The sequence below is a fragment of the Hemicordylus capensis genome, chromosome 5 (assembly GCF_027244095.1).
Source record: "Hemicordylus capensis ecotype Gifberg chromosome 5, rHemCap1.1.pri, whole genome shotgun sequence".
NCBI classification, from domain to species: domain Eukaryota; kingdom Metazoa; phylum Chordata; class Lepidosauria; order Squamata; family Cordylidae; genus Hemicordylus; species Hemicordylus capensis.
This window is the reverse complement of record NC_069661.1, coordinates 121,439,578-121,464,030: the sequence shown is the minus strand read 5'-3', so window position 1 is coordinate 121,464,030 and position 24,453 is coordinate 121,439,578. Positions and strand designations below refer to the sequence as shown.

The window sequence follows — 24,453 nt, the reverse complement described above, 5'->3', positions numbered from 1 at the left end:
GAACTGCCTTGGTACTATGGAACAGCTTCAAATGTTCATTTAACTGAAGTGGAGTGAGCCGTAGCCCAAACAAATCAGCCTACTGTTCAGAATTGTTGAGATTTATCATTACTGCATTTAAGAAAGTGCAAAACCATGGATCATGGTTACAAGAAAGAGAGAAGCAACTAAGATTCCTGGGGATGTCAATAGACTGACAGGGGTATTCCCCACCCCCTCCTTTTGTCTCCTGTAGTCCCATGTGGATGACCTGTCCCTGCAATGGCAAAAGTTGTGAACCCCTGGCTTAGACATCATGTCCTACCAAATTACATTGTGGCTTAAATTACATTAGACTGCTCAACAATTCTGAACAGTAGGCTGATTTGTTTGGGCTATAGCTCTTCAAAAGACCCCTGAACAAGTCAAGAGATTCTTTCTAAACCTTTAGAAAGAAAAACTTGTGTAATTTCAGAACTTTCCTAACCAGTTTCTCGAAAAGCTTCTCCACACAATTTATACCATGGCTTTTAGCAAGAGCTTTGGAATTGCATTGAGCTCCCAAAGATATTTGGGTATTTCTGTCTCAAAATGCTGTCTTCCAAATCCCTTTGCAAGGTCAGTTTGCATTTCAATCACACTGAATACAACACATACTTAACTAAACCATTCATGCCCAACAGCTTTTTGCATATCTCATCTTCTGCTAATCACTCAGTGCCTCAGCTGGAGTGGAGAGAGTCAGAGTCAATTTCAATTGCAATGCTTTTCCGAAGAACAAAGCATTCTGTCTGAAACACAGTCATTTCGATTTGGAAACAAAAATCTCTGTTTTTTAATTCTTGATTTTGTTTTGGTTACAAAACCTCAGAAATTGCCATTTTCAGGCACAAAACGTTTTGTACCCGAATTGAAATGCACACACCTACTCAGCTGTCAGGGAGAATGAATGTCTTGGGGGAGGAGGACATCTTTCTTTCTTTCTTTGCCTCTGAGTACCAGTTGCAGGGGAGTAGCAGCAGGAGAAAGGGCATGTCCTCAACTCCTGCCTGTGGCTTCCAGCAGCATCTGGTGGGCCACTGTGTGAAACAGGATGCTAGACCAGATGGGCCTTGGGCCTGATCCAGCCCGGCTGTTCTTATGTTCTTATGTCTGAGGAAGAGGGAAATGCTACAGGGGTTTATATTTTTTAGGCACTGGGATACATTTTTGAAGAAGATGAGCCTGTATAAAAGGGATGGGTTCCACTTGAACCAAAATGGAACCAGACTGCTGGTGCTTAAAATAAAAAAAGTTGCAGAGAAGCTTCTAAAATGATTGCTGGGGGACAGCCGACAGGTGCTGTGCAGTATCCGGTTCAGAAAATGCCATCTCTTAAGGTGCAAGGGTGTACATGATTCAGATAAAACAGAAAGGGCCCTATCCACCACCAGCACAGTACCTCCAGTGACTGTTGCTGGTGTCTATCATGTTTCTTTTTGGATTGTGAGCCCTTTGGGGACAGGGATCCATCTTATTTATTTATTATTTCTCTGTGAAAACTGCCCTGAGCCATTTTTGGAAAGGTGGTATAGAAATCAAATAAATAATAATAATAACAACCTAGAGGACTCTCCTGGCAGCTTACAAATACTTTAAGTTATAATGGAAATGAACAATAATCAAAGCCAGTTTAAATAAAAAAATACATTAACTAAAATCAATCCCAAGAAGCATTCTCATCAGCTCAACTTAGATAATGAGAGGTGGGACCAGGACAAGCACCTGAACTTTCCTTGGAAAACACCAGAGGGAGCCAAATATAGGTCATGTGCACTAACAATAATACAGAGACTTTGTCCTTAACAATAATATGAACACAGACAAGTATCTACCCTCCACATCAGGGATGATTCCACTTTTATTATTGTATTTGTGGATGTGTGACTGCATGGCATAACAGTGGCCATCCAAACTGAGAGGCAGCCTGAAGCATTTCAGAACCAGGTAATTAGCTAAATATTGTACACCATTATTGGATCTGGCACTGCACTCTTCTGGGTTTGTCAGTGACACAATGGCTACATTTGCATGTAATGCGGAACTGCAGGTTCAATGTACCCACGGTTATGCTCCCCCTCACCCACTCTCCTGTCCACATTTGGACGTAATGGACAGGATACCCTCTGCATTCAGGGAGAGTGCAGAGAGGAGGGGGAACTGGCTGCGTTGGCTTCCTGCTGGACTGAAGGATAGCCCTGGCAGCCAATTGCAACTGGTGCAAGGGGAGAGCTTCCTCCTTCAACTTCAGTTGCAGCACAGTGGGATTGCTGTGCAGCATTCAGATGTAACACTGGCACCATTGAACTGCAGGTAAAGTAAGGTAAAGTTGTGCCGTTGAGTCGGTGTCAACTCCTGGCGACCACAGAGCCATGTGGTTTTCTTTTGGTAGAATACAGGAGGGTGGTGAAACCTACTACAAACTGAAGGTTCAAATCAGAGTCTGGGGAAGGAAACCTCAGGTCCCTTTTGGGACTAAACCACGGTTGTACGTGTTTGGATGTACAAAAAGTTCAACTTCAGTCCCCTTCAACTCCGGTTTCGCATTACATGAGAATGGGGTGAGAGTCTTGTTGACTAGTCTTGGTATCCAATATACATGGACCAACAGCACTCATTGTATCATGCTTCAAAGTATTGTCACATGCTTTCCAGCAGCCATTGTTCTGAATGCTACTTGATAATCAGTGTATGTCACCTGAATCCCCCCCCCCGCCTTTTAAATCCTTAACATAACAGGCTTTGCAACAGCAGTCAACCTCTTGGTAGAGTAAATAACATTCTAGTCCTTCTGCAGTGGTCTCTGTCATTAGTACACCCACTTTGTTTTTAATGTTGGTTCCTAACACTGTTGCTAACGACTCTAGATTCACTCACTTTGGATTGGGTACTCAAATCATACAAAGGGTGATTCTAAATTTTTGTCCTTTGGGGGGATAGTCCACTTAATGCTAAATATATTGCCCTAATAGCCAGGATTTTGTGATGGTGATATATCAACCAGCTCTACCAATTATACTGCCAACAACTTGGTCATTATGACTCCTTTCAATCTGGAATGCCTGCTCTGGCGGTATTACCAGTGTTTTCAGTTCTAGTCCACACTATGAAGGATGCCTGGGATGGACCTCTTTTGAGTCCCTTGAGATCTCAGGAAACTAGGTAATATAAGTATGAGATATGAGAAAGTTGTATAGGATTTTTCAACACCTTACTCCAAAATTTCTAGTGGTTGAAGCTGCAAATAGAAAGGAACCACATTTTGTACCCTAATCCAGGGGCGTAGCAAGGTTGGAGTGGGCCCAGAGACAAGATTTAAAAATGCTCCCCCCCTCACTGAAGCTCAGCTCACGAAGTAAAGAAATCTTAAATGAGGCTGAGTAGTGGTAACAAAAAGCATAGTGAAATCTATCTACCTACCTGTCTGTCTGCCTGTCTGTCTTTCTATCTCCTATGTGCCACAATAGAACATCATCCTAAATTATTTTTTACAAGGGTTTGTAAATTGTGGACGGTGCAAGTCATTTAATGGTAATCGAGAAAGACATGCCCTTTCTGGTAGCTCCAGGTCTTAACACTCAAATCAACTTCGGAGGATGAATACAACTGAAGGAAGCCTGGGCGGGTGCACGGCTGGGGGAGTCAGTCATGTGACTTGTCTCTGGGGGGCCCCCAAGGCAGTGGGCCCCCAGACAACTGTCTCCCCTTGCCCCATGATAGTTACGCCCCTGCCCTAATCAGATGATGGATGGCCCTCCAGAGGAATACAATGCCTTGCTCAGTAAAATTGTTCTTATGCCAACAACCCTGTCCCAGCATCCTCATGAGTTCTTTTCTTAGTATTTCATAAGAGAGGTGATGTTTTTCGTCCTATTCTTTATTTCCAATAGTGAACAAGATTTTACACTCTGGTTTATCGTAAGTGATATTCTCTTAAGGAATCTTGTCCTCTGTTTTCATAAAGTACTGTTTGTGGACATACTGAGGCTAGTCACATGCACATGCAAAACCAGGCTAAGGAAGCCCAGCCCAGTTTTGCATGCACATGTGTACTGCTGGGATCGAGCCCGATCCTGGCAGCACCACAGAGGTAAACCTGCCTATGGAGCCTCTTTCTAAAATGAGGTTAAGGGAGCAAGTACTCCCTTAACCTTGTTTTTTCGATCGTCTGTCAGCCGCGGCTGCAAGCAGTGGCTAGCAGACTGTGGCACTCTTGGAGGCGGGGGATCCCCAAAATGCACTGCACACTCGCACGGTGCATTATTAAAACTCCGGGGGGCAGGGTGATGCAGGGTGACATGTCCTGACACCCCAATGCTCAGAGCTCCCAGCAGCTCCCAGTGCTCGTCTGGGTGGGCTATCTGCCCACCCAAGGAAAGGAGACTGCTCATCTACAGGATGGTTAGCTCTTCAGGGCTTCCTCCCCACTATATCTGTAAAGGATGCTAATTTCTCAATAGCAACATGCCGCAACACAGTTACTTCCTTTGCATTATTTCAAGCTAATTCCAGTACTGCATCCTACCTTTGGCTATTTCTGTTCTGAAAGTCTTCACTATATTTGCAGCATCAGTCAGTAATTTCCCCTGCCAGCTAGGAATAATGGTTTTGCCCCACCTGGTTAATGAGATTGTTGTTGCAAACCTGAGAGTACTTAGACTCCATTCTTTGGGACTATTCTCATGAACAGGAGAAATCAGGCTAAGGGAGCCTAGCCTGGTTTCTCCCAGTCATGTGCTGCAACAGGAGCCATGTGGCTCCCGGCAGCAAGCCTCCGAAAATATCCCTCCCCTTAGATGAGGTTAGCAGAGCGCACACTCCGCGAACCTTGTTTACTGATTGTTAGGCGCCATGGCACGGCTCCATTGCACAGTGACTGATGAAGATCCCTGCTGGGAGGCTAAAACAGGCCTCCCAACCTCAGGGGTCTCCCCAGGATGCCCTGGGCACTAGTGTGAGGAATCCTGGGACCTCCAGGGGCCAGGTGGCCCCCAGTCCCTGCCACCCCTACTGGCTCTGTCACGTGTGGGCAGCTGATCTGGCCACCCAGGGACGGCTCCCTGCTCATCTGCGGGGAGAGCGGGCTAAGCCCACTCTCTCTGCAGAGCCAGTTTCTGAACCAATTTCAACCTATCGGTTCTAGTCCTGCCCCCAGGAGCAACAGACAAGTCTTCTCCGTCTTCTATGTGACAACCTTTCAGATATTTGAAAACTGTTATCAGATCTTCCCTAAACTCTTCTTATCTGCAGGATAAACATAGCCAGCTTCTTCCATTTTTCCTCCTAGGATGGCTTCCAGACCCTTCACCATCTCTTCTGAATCTGTTCCAGTTTATCAATGCGTTCTTAAAATGCTGTACCCAGAACTGGATACAGGATTTTAGGTGAGGTCTGACGAGTACAGAATGATCACATCACATCTTGTGATCTGGACATGATGCCTCTGTTAATGCAGCCCAAGATTGCATTAGTTTTTTCTTAGCAGCTGTTTTACCCTGCTTGCTTGCTTATATTCAGCTTGTGGTCCACTAAGCCACCTAGATCCTTTTCACATAGACTGCTGCCAAGCCAGGTTTCCCTCATCCTATACTTGTGTATTAATTTCCATTGAATTTCATCTTGTTTGGTCTGGCCCAATGTTTGAGCCTCTCAATATAATTTTGAATCTCAATTCTCTCTAAGATGTTAGTGACTTCCTCCATCTCTATGTCATCTGCACATTTGATAAGTATCTCCTCTACTCTCTCAACCAAGTCATTTATAAAAATGTTGAACAGCTCAGGGCCCAGCTCTGTGACACTTCACTTGATACATACCTCCAGGCTCTGAGTCATTAATTAGCACTGATGAATGAAGATACGCTATGTCCACAACATTCCCATGACCTGTTTGGTGTGACCCTCACCCTGAGCAGTAGCTCAGAGTTCAACCCTGAAGAAGGGGGAGCAGTCATGCTGGAAGAGCCAGCCCCAGCCCCAGGCTCTGATATCAGGCAGGAGACACCAGAGCCAGAAACCTCAGCATTGGAGACCCCAGAGTCACTGCCCACTGAGTTCAAGCTCCTTGATGAACTGGCTTCTTCTACTGCAAGTATTTCATGCATCTCCAACCCTGCACACTAGTGCCAACAATGGGCCAGGAGGGGTGTGATGGAATGGAGGAGGAGTGTATGACTCTAGGCCAGAGGGCAGCCCTGTTATATTTTTCTGCTCTCTGGGCAGAAAGGTCTGGCTTTGGAGGGATAATCTGAACCTGGAGGTATTTGAGATCTCATTCCTCCTCTGGCCCTTTTTGGAACAAGTTGCTCACACAGATTTTGGTTTGCCTCCAGTTGAACTGCATGGGTTCTTGCATACAGGATGAGAGATGGAACTGCTCAGCTAATAATTTTATCAAGAAAAGAAATATGATAGACATTACTTGTTTTTCACAAGCCCAAGTAAGCACCATTTTCATAGTAAACTGGCTCCTGGTGAGCACCATATTCTTTTCTAAATGTTCACAGATTGAATGCTTAATCTGTTTTACGATCTTGCCAGGTATTGCACCAAGTAGGGATGTACAAATTGATTTGAGATCAAATTGATTCGACTCCAATCTGGTCAATTCGAGTTATTTGACTTCAAAATAAATCTGCCCAGTCACACCTGGCCAAATTCTAGCTCAAATCAAATCCCCAGAATTGGTTTGAATCGATTCAAGTTTCCTTATTCATTTCCTCTGATGAATAACACACCAAAGAGTCTAAACACTTCAAACTTTCCTAAAAAATGAACTGAGTACACCACTACCTTGCGGGTGTGTGTGTGTGTGTGGAATTAGTGGCATCCCATGTGCCAACTAACTCCAAACTCACAAGCCAGTGGACTACTCATTTCATTTTTTAGGAATTTTTGAAGTGTTCAAAAGACTCTTTGGTTTATAATGGATCCTCATAGGGATTCAATATGAGAAAAGGTCATTACACACTCAAGAGTCTAAACACTTAAAAAAATAGTGACCACACATTTTGCTCCATAACTCCACTTCTATAAAGGCTAGAGTTTAGCTTAACAAATAAATTAATTAAAGCTGGGATCTGGGTTAGGGTCAGGGCTGCTTTATATGCCCATTATTCCCTACAGTGGAAATATACAAAATCATTAAGAACTAAAAAATTATTAAAAATCAACCAAGTGCCCCATCGCCTTGAAATCTGGGCAATAAGTGGCACCCATAGGGCCCTATGCGCCCTCCCACTTTGGTGGCCCCTGGATCTTTAAAAGTGGGTCAAATAGATTCAAATCCAAATGAATCTAATCCAACTTGCAGGCTTGAGTTTGAATAGAACCTGGCTGATTCGATTCAACCTTGAATTGAATCACAAAAATCAGTTCCTGCACATCCCTAGCACCAAGCTGACTGGTTTAGAGCTTCCCAGATCCTCCTCCCACACTTATGAAAATAGGGACAAAATGTGTTCGTTTTTTGTCTTGTGACTCCTATCCCATTCTGCAGGAGTTGTCAGAGATGCTGGGCAGAGGCTCTGAGATCACACCTTCAGTACCAGGGGATGTCATTCATCTAGTCCTGAAGATTTGACATTAATATATATAGCGAAGTGTTAACCATCTATTTGCCTATCACACCACATTTTCCTTCTTTCTGTTTAATGTACTTTTTATTTTTTATTTTTTGCAGAAATGTACAAAAGAAAATAAAATTACAAAAAACAATGTTACCAGATCAGGCTGCATTTGCTTTGTGGGAGAAGACAGATATAGAAGTGAAGTAGCTCTGCATTAATGTTATCCATTACCATCTTCTCCAACAGATCTACTGTTTCCTTAACCTCGTTGCCTCTTGTTTTGAATATAGCTGTTTTTGGCATCCTCACAAGCTTCACTTCATTCTGAGTTTTAGCTTTCCAGATATCCTCCCTACAGGTTCAGGCTATATGTTTCTCCTTCCAAAGCTAAAAGCTTTCTTTGCAGACACACTAGTTAACTTTAGAAACCTTACATGGTCTTTTCTGTGAACCTCAAACCCACAGCAAGGTCTATGGAAGCCATGTCAGCCAGGTTGACTGAAGCGAAGGCAGGACTAACTCAGGGCACTAGGACCAACCTACTGTTGGCAGGGATACCTCGACTCTGTACACCTGAGCCTTACTCAGGGGATAATGTTGACAGCCAGAACAAGCCAAGGGAAAGCCTACTTTAGACCTGAGTGCAGAGGGAGGCTGGTGAACACAGACTTGCTTGTAGAGTCCAGCTGAAGGAAGCAATAGGACCACTTCCTGTTAGGACAAATTGTTGATATGGGAGAGGCCATGGTGTATTGAGCCTGAATCTGCCTGTCCAATAGAGCAGGTGCAACTTTATCTTACAGCATTACCATTCAGGAGAAAATAAACATTACTGCATTTCTGTGCTTTCTGGAGACTTGGGATTGCCTACCTCAGTCTTGTATAAGGTGGAGCTGCCTCCTTGGGAAGAAGGACCTGATACCTTTACAGTGGAATTGTTTGTGACTGCATCTTCAGCATAACAACTTTCAGAATCCCCCATCCCTTTTGGACTTCTTTTCTCCTTTAGGATTTGTAGCCATGGGATCTTACTTAATTATTCTCTGAGCTCATTAAAACCAACTTTCCTGAAACTCAGGGTACATTAGATACATCCACCTCTGACTCTGTCATCAACATAGAGTCTAAGTTGACATGAATGTGTGTGATTTTATCACAAAATGTTTTACAGATTGGTCAACGATCATGATCATATCTGAGATCAGCTCTAGCAGGGAGACTTTTATACAGTTATGTGGGCAGTAAACTAATCCTGTCTTGGAGGTCCAACACTATCAACTGAGAATTGCTTGAGGGACATGGAATCCTGATGGACCACAGCCACTCATCAACCAAGCTGAGGCTGATGATGAATCCGGACACACCTGGGAGAGGCTTGCACCTTCTTCTTCATTCAGCTAGGTTTCTGTATGCAAACCAGGAATGTTCATTCAGGACTAATCCTTGGATGGCAGGTGTCTTACCATTCACCTGGTATTTAGCAATAGCATCTTCAGGCTTGATGGGCTGCTGATATAGTTTCAGATTGCCCCAGGTGGAGAGGGCAATGGGCACTGCAGTGTAGTCTTATATTGTTCCTTGTGTATGGTGACATGAGGTGAGGTCCTCAGTGTGGTGTATTAGTTAAGAGTTGTTAGGACCAGGGAGACCAGACCTGAGTTCAGATGAAACTCACTGGGTGACTTTGGGCCAGTCACTTTTTTCTCAGCCTAACCTACCTCACAGGGTTGCTGTAAGAATGAACATGACCATGTACATTGTTTCTGGGCTCCTTGGAAAAAGAGAGGGATATAAATGTATAAATAAATAAAAATAAAATGTTTTTTATTTGGGGGGAAGTCTCCTTGCCACCACATGTATATTGGCTCCTTTTGTACCTGGTTGCTAAGGGGATATGCTGCTGGAAGTTTATTGTGTTGCCATGGACACTGGTAGAATCGCTTATTGGGGTTGCTCCATTCTGGTTTTTGTAATGCTGTTTTTCTTCTTTTTAACATTTCTGCTGCGAATGTATAGGATTTTGACTACAGTTCGTTCACTGACATTATGCTAGTGTAAACTATGTACTTGTAAACTATGTCAGCTTGGTGGGACCATAGAATAATTGCCAGTTCCATTGTTATGTAATTGAAAACAAAAGTATGTGATGATAAACTATATTGCACATTGTAATTCTGAAAACCAGATAGCAGTCTTAGAGGTGACTAACACTATAATTCACCACTATATTGATTGTTTTGGTACATTTAGGTCTTTTTTTTTTTGACAACCCACAGGTTTCCCAAATCAACAAGTATCCTGCACAATACGGCAATCCTATTCATCTCATCAATATTTAAACTTTTGGAATGCCCCACTCCTCAATGCATTTATCTGGAAACTAAATTAATTCAGTAGAATTTACTTGCAAATGTTAAGAGCTGTAGCATTCAACTGGATAGAATCAATCCCACATAAACGGATGTGATAGCATGAGAAAGGTGTTAAAAGAAGAGCCAGAGGACAAAACTGGCTGTTGGGCACTGATGCTTCTGTTGGAACATGTCCTGGATCCATTCCCAGCAATAATCCCAGATTCCAATATGATCCCATGTCCTCTTAACATTCTACTGATGAAAATGGAGGCATGCCTGTGATTGTTGTTGTTGTTGGTGATTACAAGCATGCCAAATGGAAAGCAGGTAATAAAGTGCATGCAGAATACTTTATTCCAGATTACCAGAGCGGATGACCCACACCTACCTCTACTTCCCAACATTTCCCCAGTGAACACAGGGATACACTTGTCAACCCATTTTGATACAAAAGTTGCTGCCCAAGCCCTGCCCTCCATTCACGATGACACCCAACTGTAAGACTAGATTCCACATACTCTAGGACGGGTTGTGTACTGCACAGTGCCTTAGTGTTGTGTTGTGCACCTATTGAGCAGGTGTACCAGGAACCCACCCAGTACATCTACACACCCACTTGGAAATCTAATTTCTAGAGACTCTGGGGAGGGAGCTGAATCCTGAAGAATGACAACCTTAGCAAGTTGCAGGGAAACAAACAAGCCTGAACAAGTTATCCCCAAGAGGCAAAAAAAGAGAGTGGTTTAACAGGGACAGATTCCAGAAAATAGGGGCAGCCGAAGCCTATGTGATCCGGTTTCCTAGAAGGTAAATCCCACTGAGTTCAATGATGGGAATGTAAACGTAAGTTTAATTTGCACCAACCCGGTCTGCGACTGGCTCTCAGCGACTTTGCAAGCCACGCATACAGTAGAGCTCTACTCCGTCCGTCTGTCTCCTTCGTCCTGGCGCGCACGCGCCTCGGGGATGGCGGAGGAGCTCCAGGCAGCGGCGGTAACCAATGGGACGGAGCTGAGGTCAGTTCCGTCATTGTTGAGGAGCAGTATCAAGACGCGCGGCGCTGTCTGGCTGGGCGGCTCCTCTTGTGCCTGCGGGTAAGTATCGGCTAGCTGTAGCGAAGCTGCTCCTACTTGATGGTCGATGCAGCTAGAGCTCCTCTGAGCGGGTTTACGCTACTCTCTCTTTGAGGGAGGGAGCTCTGCTTTGGTAGTCTTCCCTCTGGCTTATTCTGCCTATTCCCCGTCTGTCCGGGCGTACCGCGTCCCCCTTTCTCCTTTTTCTTCACCGCGCTACATAGCGGCAGAGTGCAAAGCTTCAGCAACATCTGGCAAAAGCAGCGACTTGGGGAGGGGGGTGGGGGTGCATTTTGTGCTGCCATCTCCTGGCCGCTCTGAGCGTTGCGGGGATCTGCAAGGATGACCTTCCCCACCAAAAAGTAAACGTCCCCTCTCCTTGAAGAAAGGCAAATATGAGCAAGACAGAAAAGAGGAGTTCAGGAAGGAGGGATGCACGTGTGTTTTGCAATGCTTAGGCACTTAGAGATGTCTTGCTTTATGTACTATTGCTTGCAGGTCACTTCGAGCTCAGACCTTTACACAGGTCTGTCCCCAGGGAGGTAAGGGGCTGGCTGGGGGTGAATTAGCATTAATTTGCATTCAATTAACCAACTCATGGGAGTTGGTTTGAGGGAGAGTGCATGTGCAACCCGCTGGGGCATGTCTCCGCAGGACAGGTGATGGTAGGGCATCCGTTTGGGGGACAGCGAGAAAGTGCATGCAGCCACAGATGGGTGGGTGGGTGGCAGAGGCGTAGCCAGCCCGCCGGTGGCCCATGTGTGGCCGCGGCAGGCACCCTGACGTCTGACGTCAGACGCAGGGGATAGCCATGCCACTGCATCTGACGTCAAATGCGGGGGGCGTGGTCTGGCTCCCGAACAGAGCCTTGAGGCTCCGTTCAGGAGTTGAGAAGCAGCTTAACTGCTGAAGGGGCCGCGTGGCCCCTTCGGCAGTTAGACAAAGGCTGGCGCTGCGTTTGCAGCGCGGCCCAGGAGCGGCTCTTCCCTGCAGGGAAGAGCCACTCCTGTGCTGCGTTGCGAACGCAGCACCAGTCTTAGCTCCTGAAGGGGCCGCGCAGCCCCTTCAGGAGCTAGTTAGGCTGGCACTGCATTTGCAGCGAGCAGCCAGGAGCGATTCTTCCCTGCCTTTGCAGGGAAGAGCCGCTTCTGGCTGGCCCTGCGAATGCAGCGTGGCCCCCGCTCAGGAGCTAAACTACTGACCCCGCGTCTGACATCAGATGCTGGGGGCGTGTCGGGGCCGCTCTCGCAGCCCCAGATTGGCCACTGGCCCGGGTTCTCTGAACCCGTTGGCCCAATGGTGGCTCCGCCCCTGGTGGGTGGGCGGGCGGAGTCTCCTCTGACCCAAGGTTCAGGAGCACTCCAGGTGAAGCCCACCTGGGTGCCTCCAACTGCACCATTCCCTTCCCCAGGCACTTTCCCGGCCATAGCGGGCAGGAGAGTTGGTGTCAGCTAGGTGATGGGGAGCACATTCCTGCCCTCCTTGCCACTGCCTCTACCCAGTAGTGGCTGGTGTGGGCACCATGGGTGGGGGCAGTGAGGAGGCACCTTTAAGGGTAAATTAATAGGTGCTTACCTTCACTCTGGCTGCAGCTGAACGCTTCTCGGAGGGCTCAAAGCTTGCCTCAGTGGAGCCGATCCCCTGCCGCTGGTCAGGTGAGTGGTGGAGGTGATCTCCCCATCACAGGGGGTGCTGGGTGGCACACTGCTGCTCCAAGCAGTTTTCAGGTGCAGCCAGAGCAGAGGTAAGCACCTATTAATTTACCCTTAAAGGTGCTTCTCGCTGCTTCCCCCAGAGGTGCCCACATGCTACTGCTGTGCGGTTGAGGAAGCGGCAAGGTAAGTGACGGGGAACACTCACCTGCTCACCTACCCTCCTCACCGCCGTCACGTTCTCCTCGCACGGGGTGTACCCTCCTGCCTGCTGTGGCTGCGAGTCGGGGGTTGTGTGGAGAGAGTGGTGGGGCTGCAGGGATGGGGTGGAGGAGGGCAACAACCCTGGGACCCATGTGACCTAGGCTGATGCTGCCCCTGTGAGCTTTGCGCCCTAGGAGGGCGCTTAGCTCTTTAATAGGTGGCTGGCCCTGACAATACTGCAGATATCTTCAGAGCTACGCAGCTGGATACCATCATGCAGGGCTGTCCTTATGGGGGCATGAGGCAGGGAATGAATCAGCATGTGTGGGGCCTCATGCAGAGGTGGTTGTGGAGGATAGTAGCTGAGGGAGCAGACTCCTCTCCAGGGCCAGCTCAAGGATCAGGGGTACCCCAGGTGAAGCCCACCTGGGTGCCCCCGACCTGCCCCTGTTTTCTTGCCCAGGTGCCCGCCACCCAGGCACCCTCCTGGCCACAGCAGGTAGCAGGCTGGAGGGCACCAGGAGGGCGCTGGGGAGTGCACACCTGTGCTACTTGCCACCACTTCTACAGGCAGCCTCTCGGCTCCGAGTCCTGGCCTGGCCTGCATGCCCCCCTGCATGCCCCCTCCAAGTGGCAGCCACTCAGGGGACAGGGTCTTGGGGTGGGGTCCACCAGGCCCTGTGTGTGCCCTTTCCTGCCCACCCCAACCACTGCTCATTGTCCAGCGCCCAGCAGTGTGAGTGCAGCTGCTACTTGAAGGAGGTGTGCGGGCCAGACCAGAACTTTCAGGAACTTTCAGTACCCTCTTCTGGAGAAAAGAGTGCTCAGGGTTCCTCTGAGGCTCGGCCCTCACACGCCTCTTCCAAGCGGCAACCGCTTGGGGAACAGAGTCAAAGGAGATAGTGTACGTAGCCGCAGGTGGGAGGAGAAGGAGAGAACGCATGTGCAGCCCGCATGAGGCCTGCTGGCTGCACGCCGCCTCCACGCCGCAGATGCTCTGCTGCTGCTAGACTGCGAGGGCAAGGGCGGGCAGGAGAGTGTGTGTGTGCAGGGCCTGAGAACACGGGGCTGAGGACAGGTGCCCTGCTCAAAGGATCGGTGTGGCTGTACATCTGTGCTGAGAATACTCACTGATATAGTTTGGGTTTGCTTCCAGGTAAATGTGCATGGGAATGGGCTGTATAATTAAACTTGAAATAATATATAAATTAATAACCTTAGATCTTTTAAAAATTTGGTTACTGGTATAGATAGTCAAATTGGCCGCCCAGAGACGTAAGTTTGGGCGGGGTATAAATTTGATTGATTGCTAAATTAATTAATTAATTAATTAATTAATTAATTAAAATTATATTAAATGGCTCTGATCAACAAAGTGGTGGCCAGAAATGATCTCAGAGGTCATTTCCGGTCACCTAGGAACTGTGGGATTTTAACTTTTTCAGTCCATGGATAACATGGCTGGGTGCACATGGCCTAACTGCAGATACACGAAACCACAGGTGCCAGGACTGCGGTGATGAGGGCCACCTGCAATAGGTATTCTGACTAAGTGTAGACGTTTATAAAAGCAAATAGTGGGAAATTGTACTACATATAGATATACAGAGGTAGAGATAGATTAATATTAATCTGTATGACATTGTTAGAATGAGAATATATAAATTAATGACATTTGATCTTTTTGTTCGTTTGTTTATTATTGGTACAGAGGTATGTTTCCCAGACTATGGGGAACACCTATATTGGACAGCAGCGATATAGGAAGATGCTGAAAGGCATCATCTCATCCTGCACGGGAGGAGGCAATGGTGAATCCCGCCTGTATTCTACCAACCGGAGGACTCTGTGGGCTCCAGGAGTCGAGACTGACTCGATGGCATACTTTACCTTTTACTTTACTGATATTAAAAGTATATTTCAGTTTCTATTTATTTCCCTCTCATTTTCTTACAATCTTGGTAAAGAACCATATTTTAGTCTAAAATAATTGTAGACAGTGATCCACAGACACTTACTTAGGAAAATTCTGTTGAAATCCTTGGGACTTATTCCACATAGAGTGTTTAGGAGTGAAATATTAGTATTGCAGTTTGGGTGTGTTGAGCCCAAATATTTAAAATAATGAGTTTGCTAACCCTGAGACTATTTTTCTTCATTTGCAGCAGCTTTGCACTGAACAACATACATCTGTGGTATCTGCTACTGCTTAATTGGTGCAAGATCACTCTCTGAAATGCAGCTGAAGAAAATGAGGGAGATCATACCAACGGTATATGCCAGCAAAGCAAGCAAGGGATACAGCTCATTGACTGCATCACCAAAGCAAGCAAGTGTTGATAAAGCAATTTCAACAAAAGCAAGTGATGGAAATCAAAAGACTGAAGAAATCAAATCTCATCTGATAAGGTGTATTAAATGCAGATGTGGGCAAGAGACATCTATGGTGGAATTGCAGAAACTGAAATGTCAACAGGGTGAAGATACTCACTCTATGTGTAGCAAGTGTGTGCTGAGTGTGCCATCAATTGTCAATTTTGTGACTGATCACAGTGTGTATAACATGGAAAACAGCAAGAAAACAACCTCTTTTAAAACTCTAAGAACATTCAAAGTAAAAAACTTTCAGCCAGACAAATATTACTGTGACAAGTGTCGATTTTCCACAAAGGATCCTCTGCAGCATAAGAGGCACATAGCTCAGCATGAAGAGATCAGATTTGTTTGTTCCTACTGCAGCTGTGTGTCTTACACCAAAGGAGAATTCCAACGACATTTGGTGAAACATACTGGAACATTTCCATACCAGTGCAAATACTGCGACTATGGAGCTGTTAGACATGATTATGTAGTCAAACATACAAGGAGATTACATGGAACAGTTGCAGATAAGCAGGTCAAGCTCAGTGTTGCAAAAGCTGTGCAAAAAAGAAATTGTTTGCCAAAGCAATGTACTGAAAAGATTAGACTTGCCCAGGAAGGCCCACTCCAAAATGAATCTTCAAATACATCTTTAAATATGGGGATTAATGAAATGCAAGATGAAATATTGGAAGTTGCTTGTTCATCAGGTGATGCAGCAAACAGGAGAGGAGCAGCATGCATGCAAGACAAAAACATACTTGAACCATCTGATGTCAGAAATGAAAATGCAGTTGTTGAAGTTGAAGTTTATTCTCCCCAAAAAGGGCCTGTCATGCCCGAAATGCCATTAACAGTGGTTGCACCAGCCACATTTGTCGCTCCACCTAACTGTTTGGCAGAGATCATAGACATTAAAAAGGTTAATGGTGTACAGCAGTTGATTCTTAAACTCATTCCTTTGGGTGAAACTGCCTCCAGACTGGCGAAGTCTAAACAAGCAGAATCTGCAAACTGGTGTACCGAACAAGAACTGACAATAGATGGACACATGTTACCGACTCTTGATGAGTCTTGTGTTTTAGATAAATACTACATGAATGCTGAATGTCCAAGTTCCTCTATTTCTACAACTTTGAATTGCAGCTTGAAAAGCCAATACAGGGAAAATGTTATTTGTAAAGAAAATGCAGAGAGAGAAAATAATTTTATATCCACTGCAGGAGAGATTTCACCGGATGAAATAAAGTGTCCAGAATCCTTTCAAAGGGAGAAATGTGCAAAAAACAGACATGGAAACAGTAATTTGGATGCACCCAGGTGCTTGTCTTCAACCTTTTCTGAAGACAAAAATGAGCCCCCAAATGGTGGTTTGGATTCCATTCAGAAAAACAATAGTATACTGCCTTCTGTATGTGATACAAAGTGCCTCACTTTAAGTGACACTGAAAGAGAACATATGGATGAGTTAACAGCCACGAAAGCACGTTTATTTGATTCCAATTTGTCTTACCCTTCTGAAAGCACTGAGGAGTTACAGCAGAATAAGACTGCAAATGTGGATAGTTCAAGAAATGTCTTGGAAGCAAGAAATGTAAATAGAAAGAACACAAAATGTAAGGAAGATAATGCTTGTACTGATTCTTTGGAGTTACAGAATGTAAAAAATGAAGATAGCTCTTTAGAGGGTCCAGTGATCTCATCTGTATTTTCCCTTAGCTCTGGTGCTGTAAACATCCCAGAAGGCATCAAGTGGGATGATACATCACACAAGAAAAGATCCACATCGTTGTTGTGTAGAAAGATTGCTCAGCTGATGGCTGCAGCTGAGTCAAGCACGAAATCTCAGTTAGCTGCTTCGTTAAGGCATGGTAAAAATAATGCTTCTAAAGAGAAGATGCTCTCATCTTCAGAAACTTCTGGAAAACATGAAAGAAATGGCTTGGCTACTGCATCAGAACAAGAGTCTGTCCCTTCTCCCGTAAGACCAAATTATACCAATCCTCCTAATGAACATTCTAGTAAACAAGAACAAATGCAACCATCAGAAATTCCAAGAGCTACAACTAAAACCAGGGTGACTAATACAATGCACGTTGTTTCTCCAGTGTTCATTCCTCAAGGGACTGTTCTGAGAGTGCTAGAACGCACTAGCACTGAGGGCCCAACTGGAGAAGAAAAAAGGGATCAAATGTTGCTATCCCCACATTGTAACAAGTTTCTTCCAAGACCAGTTCCTTGCTGTGCTTCTGCAAAACTTGGTCAAGATCCGTCTTCTTTGCCTACTGAGAACAATGTTGATGAGACTTTCAGAAATCAAAATGCACAGATGGACAGAACAAAAGGACAGTATATTATGAAAAGTAGTTGCCAGCAGAATAGAGCGCTACCATACCCCAAAGGTAATGTCTTACATAAGCCAAATAAAGGGGTCATGAAGGGTGAAGAGACAAAAAACAAAGGTAAGCAATTAACTGCTAAAGGGGATTCGTCCAAAAAGAGATCAAATCCTCAAGAGGATTGTTTCCTTAAGATAGTGCCCATCCTAGCAAGACACCTCAGGCTCATACCATTTAAAAATGATCAGTTGATAAAGTGCCCTCATCGTAACCAGCCTGTAGTTGTCTTAAACCATCCTGATGTTGATTCCCCAGAAATAATTAATGTAATGAAGGTTATTAATAGGTATAAAGGCAATGTCCTGAAAGCAGTCTTATCGGAAAGAACTATTAGCTGTCTTGGTGTGAAACGGTATCATAAAAGACTGACATTTCAGAACTTTGAGAAAGCAACTCAGATTAAAAAACTGGACACATTAAAAATGAAGCTAAAGAAGATTAACAAAAATAACTACAAAGTGGTGAATTCATCACTGGAAGAAGCATCAAAACAAACTTTTAAATGTTGGTTTTGTGGGAGGATGTATGTTGACCAAGAAGAATGGATAAGTCACGGACAGAAGCATTTCATGGAAGCCACGAGAGGGTGGGAAGTTCTTTCTTTTTCACTCGAAAGTGACAAATGAGAAACCGTCTCTGTGTTATACATTCTGATTACTGTTCCCTGTTTTTTTAAAAAATAGAGCAGAGAGTGATTTAGTACACCAACCTAGTAGAGCTATGTCGGAGTCCTGTGTACTGTAATTCTGTTGGTGTTAAGTCAGTATGGTAGACTTAGAAAGGAGGTAGGTGGTTGTTCTAGTATGAGGCTAATTTTGACAGTAGAAGTGTGTCAGTGCCATAGTAAGTAGTCCTGTGATATTTGAAATAAACTACCAACAATGCACATGATCCAAGTGAGGAGGAGTTCCAAATTTACAACTGTTGTAACGCTTTACAACACTTGCCATGGGGAGTGGGATGTTCTGCTAGACAGCTGCTGTGATTTGGGCTGGAGGAGGAGGCAACAATTTATTATTATTTATTCAATTTTTATACCGCCCTTCCAAAATGGCTCAGGGTGGTTTAGAATTAAAACAAAACCATTAAAATCAATTAACAGTTAAAACAGAGATTATAAAACACCATAAAACATCAATTAAACAATCAAAGCAGTTTAAAACCCCTGAAAAACAACCAGGGTACAACATTAAAACCATTTACAACAATTTAAAAACCCTGGAAGGCCACGCCAAACTGGTAAGTCTTGAGGGCTCTCCTGAAAGCCAATAAGGAATTCAAATTACGGATTTCTGCAGGGAGTGCATTCCACAGCCCAGGAGTGGCAACAGAGAAGGCCCGCCTCTGAGTTGCCACCAGACGTACTGGGGATAACTGGAGACGGACCTCTTCAGATGACCTTAATGTGTGGTGGAGATCATGCAGAAGAAGGCGCTCTCTAAGGTAACCTGGACGTAAGCCATTCAGGGCTTTAAAGGTAATAACTAGCACTAACTTGTATTTTGCCTGGAAACATATCAGCAATCAGTGCACCTGTTTCAAAACAGGCATGCTACTGTCTCTCCGGGTTGCCCCAGACCAATCTGGCTGCCGCACTGGCAATTTTAGGCTCACATTGGCGGTTTAGGCTCTCATTGTCATTGAGACGGGTAGTCATGCTGGCAGCTGCTGCAGCATCTGAAGCTGTGGAGAGATTGGCTGACTTGCCCGTCCAAGGGACACTCTGCCAGCACCACTGCTGCAGCATAGAATTCTGCTTCTTTTCCTCCAGGAGTTGTGCTGTAATAGCGAGAGGCAGGCAGCCTGGCCCATTTTCAGCCCACATGCTGCTTCCTGCCCATCCCTCTATCCTGCCCTAACTGTTGCCCAGGCGGAGGAAGAAATGGAGATGAGCTACCTGGTTGCCGTCTTTCCTTCCATGGAAAAGTGAAAAAGAGCCAGGAAGGGACTAGGAAAGGATCAGGTAGCAAGGGTGAGCACCTTCTGATTCTCCCTATCAATTTCCCTGCAAGACATCTGCACATCTTGTCTCTGGAACTCATCATCATCAACTTTGACAGCAGCAGAAGTCGGGAAAGGGACCTGACCATGGTTCAGGAAACAAACTCCCATTTATAACATTATTTATTTCCAATGGGAAAAGGAGTTCAGGTTGTGAGGTTTCAACTTAAGATGGAGTTTATGACACAATTGTGTCCTACGTCTGAAGAGTTCCAGTACAGCATAAAGACAGGTCTGGTAGTAAAGAACCGAAAAAGTATGCTGGCAGCATAGACATTTAGTATTTCCACCTACAGTTCTTGGAAGCTGAAGGTTCTTCAGTGTTGAGCCTAGTGGACAACTGTGCTCCAGTCTAAAGGAGCCAAGGTCTGCTACTGCCAAACTTACAATGTAAAGGTATTCATATGGGATGGCTTTCAGAACCATTTGGCCCATTGGGAAGGACTATGGTCAGGCAATGTATGTACCAGTGCTTCAGCCTGTTTAGGGAAATGAGTGGATATCAGGTTTACCTTGCCAATATCCCTTCAGATTTCATGTTTTAAAGGCAAATTATGTGTTTGTGCATTTGGTGTGTTAATCGACCAAGAGAGTTCAATGCAAATCCTGCTGAGAGTGAATGGGTGCTGTGCAAGAACACTTCATTTCACTGTGGTTTGCACTAAAGAACCTCCCAACCATTTTACCTTAACAATAAGGTGACTTGCACAGATGCTACTGAATCAATGAAGTTAACAAAGGCCTGATTATGGGTGCATTTGTAAGCAATGTAAGGGGTTAGTAATTGAGAATGAGAAATAGATCCTTAATAGGACTAGGGGTCCTAGTCTTTTACTTAAAAAAAAAAGGTCACAATGCATAAACTATGTTTAAATCTCAACATTGATTCTATTAAGCAAACATTCATATTACAGCAATCAGACTGCTTTTACTTGAGTGTGGGGGGAAATAAACTGTATTTTATGTGGGATGAATGTGTGTGTATGTAATGTATCTGCCAATTTAAATGTGTGATGTGTTTGCTATTTTGACAACTTTTCTAGTGTACTTAAGTCTGGGAATATTTTTGTGTTCTTCTTATACTCCTAGACATTAAATATCACAGTATATATTGTATCTTTTGACATTTAGATTACAAAGCACATATTGTGACTTGACCTTTTTGAATTAAACTTTTTTACAACACAATACGAGTGTTAATTAAATGTTTGATGCATTTAGGTTATTCATTAACTTCTGGAGTATAATTTCTCTACACAACTATTCCCTTCTTCAACCCCACCCCCTGCCCCCTCTCTCAGCTATGGTTAAAACAGCCATTTTATGGGCCAGTGCTGATGACCATCTTGCACATGGTAACTACCATTACAACAAGAAAAGGTGGTTCTGCATAGGCTGATGGCATGGCTGATGGAGAGCCAGCGTCGTGTAGTGGTTAGAGTGCTGGACTAGGACCGAGGAGACCCGAGTTCAAATCCCCATTCAGCCATGATACTAGCTGGGTGACTGGGCCAGTCACTTCTCTCTCAGCCTAACCTACATCACAGGGTTGCTGTGAGGAGAAACTCACGTATGTAGTACACTGCTCTGGGCTCCTTAGAGGAAGAGCGGGATATAAATGTAAAATAATAATAATGTATAAACCATATGTATGGAACAGGTTCATGATATGCACACAGCCAAATTTACCAACGCCACTTCAAGCACCTGAAAAGCCTTACTTACCATTCTGCTTTAGAACTCAGTGCACACACAAGCTATTGGACTGCATGTAACCATCTCTCAGTCCAGATTCTCTGTATGTGGTTGGTTAGAGATACTAGAATGTTTCTGCAGTAGTAGCATCCATGTTATGTCATACATGGGGCATAATGGGCATGGCAGCTGTAGGACACCATAATGTATACTGAGACATGTATAAATAATTCCACCCCCATGTGGAGGAACAAGATATTCTTTTGGTTTTCTGTTAATGTTTTTCTTCCCTGTTGCAGAAGCACAGACAGTAAAAGTGAACATACTTTGAATGTTTCTCTTTTTGCAGATAGAAAGAATTTAAGGGATTAAAAGGTGTGAAGTACTTTTAACCCCTTTTAAAAGGTCTACTTGTTCCTGCAGTGGGGAAAAAAATTAATATAAAATCAGACGGATGTCCTTTTTCCTCCACATGGTGGTGGAATTATGGTCCAAGGAGGGGCTTCATATCAGAACTTTTTGTAAAGTTCTGGCTTGAAACAAGCCAGATCTCACGTTTTCCAGCCATTTAAAAAAAGAAAAATGTTAAAAATCCAAAAATCAGAGGATTGGCCCATAGCTTTGATTTTTTTTTTTTTAAATTACAGTGTCCTGCCAATGTGCCAGATTTCATAACTGTATTCCCATTCATTCCAGAAATATAAGGCGGGGGCACAATAGGGTCATGCTGTTACCCCTTTTCATGAAGGCAAAGGGCAGATTCATTCAAATGCTTGGTGGAATGATAGTTCAAGGAGGATCTTCAGTTTCAGATGTTTTTGTTCCTTCAGTTGTATTCATCCTCCGAAATTGATGTGAGTGTTAAGACCTGGAGCTACCAGAACAGCATCTCTTTCTCTAGGACCATTAAATCACTTGCATCGTCCACCATTTACAAAACCTTTTAGCTGGAGGTGGTTGGAGTTGCATCTTGGGCTTGATGGATGAATTTCAAGTGCTCAACTGCTATGCCCCCCTATCTCTTAAATACCCCAGAAGAAGCATCCTATTCTGCATGCCACTGAAGAATGGAAACTCTGCGTCTAAGACATTTCATCCCACTGCGTAAAAAGCTGAGGGGAGCACTCAGAGCTGCAGTGGAAGACAGGACAACTCTTGTGCATTGGATTATTACACAGTATGAGGGAATTTGGCATGTACAGCATGCAGTCATAAATTGTGATGAATATTGACACCATGTGATGCACTTCCCCTCCCATGGAGCCATTCTGGATACAGTGGTCCTGCCACTTGGTGTACCAGGACACACTAAATAAAGCCTTGTGACAGGGATGGGCAATCAGTATTGTGGGTGTGAACTATTACATTAAAGAGATCTTGGTTCTGCTGTATACAGCATGTCCAGTCCTGCAATTCATAGGAGATGAAGCACCATTTGATGCTACAATTAGACACCCACCCCATGAAGTGCCACTGGAGGGGATGGGAAATGGGAAGTGCTGTGCAGAATTTGACAGTTGCCTGTGATATTAATCAGAGGCATGTACTGGGAATTCCCGGGGAACAGTTGACTCTTTCTGCCATCATTTATTGGACCATGCATTGCATTAGGGACATGACTTGAGATATCAGGGACTCTCTTCCACATGGAGTTTCTTCTGGTGGGTGTGGCTTCCACTGCCTTCAGGATTATGGTGACCACTCAGCCTTTATCTCTGCAGGACTATAGCAACACCTACTGTCATGCTCCAACAATAGACTGCCTCTCCAGTCCCGATTCCCAGGCCATGCCCCTACCTTGGTTTAGCAGTACAAGCTCATTGTGCAGGATTACTGTACTGCAAAAGGTAGATAGGTCACCCTCATGGTAGCCACCCTCTTCAGAGTGAGGAACACATGGGAATGTCCTCTCCTGGCCTGTACAGGGAATATTTCCTAGCCAATATATTTGGTGGTTGGCTATATTGGTGCCAAGGTACTAGATTCGCCTCCCTGGCTGTGTTATCAGGGAAGAGGTGCTTATTGCCAGTGCATTCCATTCACACTGTGAACTGCACATGAACTAGTCATGTGTTCACTAGCCCTGCCATTCACACAACTGCACATCACACTGTCCCCAAGTGCTGCATGGAGGCTCAGCCTGACAGGTACATGTTCCCTTTGAGGTTCCTGTATATGTGCCAGGAAAGTAGGACTTGAGGGTCAGCATATCCCCTAACTGGAGAAGGTATGAATCAGTAGCCTAACATATGGTTATTCTGTGCTAGGTGTTTATGGCTCTCTGCAGCATTGCCCTTACATTGAGAAAAGGAGGACTGAAAAGTGATCTTCCACCCTCATCCAGCTGTAGCAGGGTCTTTGTGCCCTATAAAGTTCCATTTTCAGATGTGGATGTGCATTGTTTGCACATGCAGAGCTAATTCTGACTAGTGTTCCTTTTTGAAGGAACGCTAGTCCTAATGAAGACAAGTATCTTCAGTCAACACCGCCAAGAGATGCACATCTCAGGCGGTATATAAATATGATACATGAATAAATATCAGACCGGCATGAGGCCACTGGAGGAGTATTTTGTAGTGGTTACACGTTCTGTGGAATTATCTTTCCCTTGCCACATGTTGCAGCACAACATTCATCCAGTCATCAGCACCTGGTGGACATAAAACTATTCTGTCTGCATTGCATCAAACTGAAAATAGAGCATTAATTAGTCATGAGAGAAAGTATCATGCAGTTGAGAGAGTCTGTAACCTTATCTCATGTTTTTGTCTCTTTAAGAAGATCTATCTTTAGCTATTGGCTGCTCCTTCAAGAGATTTGGGGTTGCCAGGAGAAACCTATTGTGCCTTTGAAATGTGCAAAGGAATTCAGGCCATTGGCTCACACATAGCAGGCTATCTGTGATACACTCCACTGCAACATATTTTGGCAGATCCACACATCTCAGGAGGTATTTTGCATTATTACTGAGATAACAGTAACAAAACACTTTTCTAGACTCAGTGAAGGGAAGATATATATAAATCATATCTTACTTAAGAACCTGTAGTATTCCTTTTGTAATTTAGATGGTTTGATGACGCTGTAAGTTCACTGTCTCTAGATAAAACTGCTAAGGATCTTAAGAAC

The 24,453-nt window shown here is 44.6% G+C and overlaps 2 protein-coding genes across 4 annotated transcripts in view; one reads left to right on the top strand and one right to left on the bottom strand.

The window, feature by feature from the left end:
• The window catches only part of WDR1 (WD repeat domain 1), a 49,585-nt gene extending 38,601 nt beyond the window's left edge, over positions 1 to 10,984 (bottom strand). The window contains exon 1 of the mRNA XM_053255544.1: positions 10,804 to 10,984. Coding sequence (XP_053111519.1) covers positions 10,804 to 10,969 — 166 coding nt within the window. The 5' untranslated portion in view covers positions 10,970 to 10,984. The remainder of the gene's footprint in view (positions 1 to 10,803) is intronic.
• On the top strand, positions 10,946 to 20,817 carry ZNF518B (zinc finger protein 518B). 3 transcript variants are annotated; one of them, XM_053255541.1, is made up of 2 exons: positions 10,946 to 11,033; positions 15,034 to 20,817. In XM_053255541.1, the coding sequence occupies exon 2, from the start codon at positions 15,105 to 15,107 to the stop codon at positions 18,252 to 18,254; it is 3,150 nt and encodes a 1,049-aa protein (XP_053111516.1). In that variant the 5' UTR covers positions 10,946 to 11,033; positions 15,034 to 15,104; the 3' UTR covers positions 18,255 to 20,817. The 3 variants fall into 3 exon arrangements, with proteins under 3 accessions (XP_053111516.1, XP_053111518.1, XP_053111517.1); XM_053255543.1 differs by having other exon boundaries at positions 10,979 to 11,033; positions 15,037 to 20,817; XM_053255542.1 differs by lacking the exon at positions 10,946 to 11,033 and adding an exon at positions 13,734 to 14,024.
• Positions 20,818 to 24,453: the final 3,636 nt, after the last annotated feature.